At 34.1% G+C, this 1,496-nt stretch overlaps 1 protein-coding gene across 1 annotated transcript; it reads left to right on the forward strand.

The window, feature by feature from the left end:
* The first annotated feature begins 236 nt into the window (after positions 1-236).
* On the forward strand, positions 237-1,154 carry LOC132038518 (protein RKD1-like). Its single transcript, XM_059429174.1, has 2 exons — positions 237-581; positions 780-1,154. The coding sequence occupies exons 1-2, from the start codon at positions 237-239 to the stop codon at positions 1,152-1,154; spliced, it is 720 nt and encodes a 239-aa protein (XP_059285157.1).
* Positions 1,155-1,496: the final 342 nt, after the last annotated feature.

Here is a 1,496-nt window from a genome sequence, read left to right on the forward strand (position 1 = left end):
ATGATTTCTCCATTCACGATAACGCTTTTGATCGCTAATAACCCTTTGATGATGGAACGTACTCTTGAAGATCCATTTTATTCACCTTTTTATAACCTTACCCCAGGTGATGGTCATGTTTTGAATAACTATTTATATACACTAGTAGTATTTGTTCTAAATAAATTAGCTAATGTGTTATAATGTTATGGGTGCGGGGAGAGTTATGCTATGACGAAATTGGAAAGGGATTTAGAATGTGGAGTGAAATGAGCGGTGAATTTGGATTAAGTACCCAATTACTCGGGAGAACTGAGAACCAGGAATTGTTGTTATGTGACAAAAATCAAGAAAAGATAATGACTAATGATCGTGTTGAGGAATTTATAACGGAAAAAGGGAAGCAAAGAGAGGAGATTAACAGTTCAAAAATGTTGTCTCGAGATACAATTTCAAAGTACTTTTACATGCCAATAACTCAAGCGGCCAAGGAACTTAATATTGGGGTGACACTTTTGAAGAAAAGATGTAGGGATTTGGGAATTCGAAGGTGGCCACATAGGAAGTTGATGAGTCTTCAAACACTAATCAAGAATGTTAAGGTTCACTCTCTCTATATACACATCTTCTATACACTCTTGTTTCAATTGCATATAATATTATGGTGATGGCAAAAAAATTCACCTTTTAGTTTATGTAACAATAATATATTTTCTTAATATTTCGTTTAGAAAAAGAACGTTAAGATTCATTCTCTATATAAACATGTTACCCTTGTTTCGGTTATGTAATATTTGCAGGAATTGAAGAGGGGGGAAGGAAATGGTATGGAGCAAAAGTGGAAGGATGTGATAAATTTATTAGAGGAAGAGAAGAAGAAGATGGAAGAAATTCCAGACATGGAACTTGAGGAGAAAACAAAGAGATTAAGGCAAGCTTGTTTCAAGGCTAACTTCAAGAGGAGAAAGCTTATGGGTATGGCAGAATTGTGTGCTTCTTTTGGTACTTATTGCAACAAGTGGTCCGCCGCGTACAATAATGTCGCTATTGGTTATGGCCATAGAGAGGAAAATGATGATGATGAAGTCATTAAGTCTCTTCTTGCCGATCGTTTCACTTCCCAAAGAGCCCAACCTTGCATGACTGAACTTTTCTTTTATGTGTTTTTATCTTGAGATGCAGTTCCTTTCCGAATCTTGTGTAAAATGTTTCGTGCACCGCACTCCTTTTCCTTTTTTTTTTTAAAATTAATTTCATGCATGCGAAGTTTGTTTTCCTCATTTCTATAAAAAGTAAATTTATTTTCTTAACTTTTAATAAACTTGTTATAGTTTATATCTTTGAACAATGTTCTAAAAAAAATATCTGGAACAATCAAACAAAGAAGATTAGAAAATTTTCTCCTTCCTACCAAACACTCCTGAGTGTCATCTAAAGCAAGAAATTAAAGTACTACTACCCTAATTATATATAAATCGCTATTATTAAGCCATAAATGCATTCTTGCCTCTTTCGAG

Source organism: Lycium ferocissimum, chromosome 11 (genome assembly GCF_029784015.1).
Source record: "Lycium ferocissimum isolate CSIRO_LF1 chromosome 11, AGI_CSIRO_Lferr_CH_V1, whole genome shotgun sequence".
In the NCBI taxonomy this organism is placed as follows: domain Eukaryota; kingdom Viridiplantae; phylum Streptophyta; class Magnoliopsida; order Solanales; family Solanaceae; genus Lycium; species Lycium ferocissimum.

Bases quoted from the DNA above. Each gene is read 5' to 3' on its own strand.
- LOC132038518 (XM_059429174.1), top strand. From the start codon at position 237: ATGTGGAGTGAAATGAGCGGTGAATTTGGATTAAGTACCCAATTACTC. The intron at 582-779 runs GTTCACTCTCTC...TAATATTTGCAG, and splicing joins CACTAATCAAGAATGTTAAG to GAATTGAAGAGGGGGGAAGG.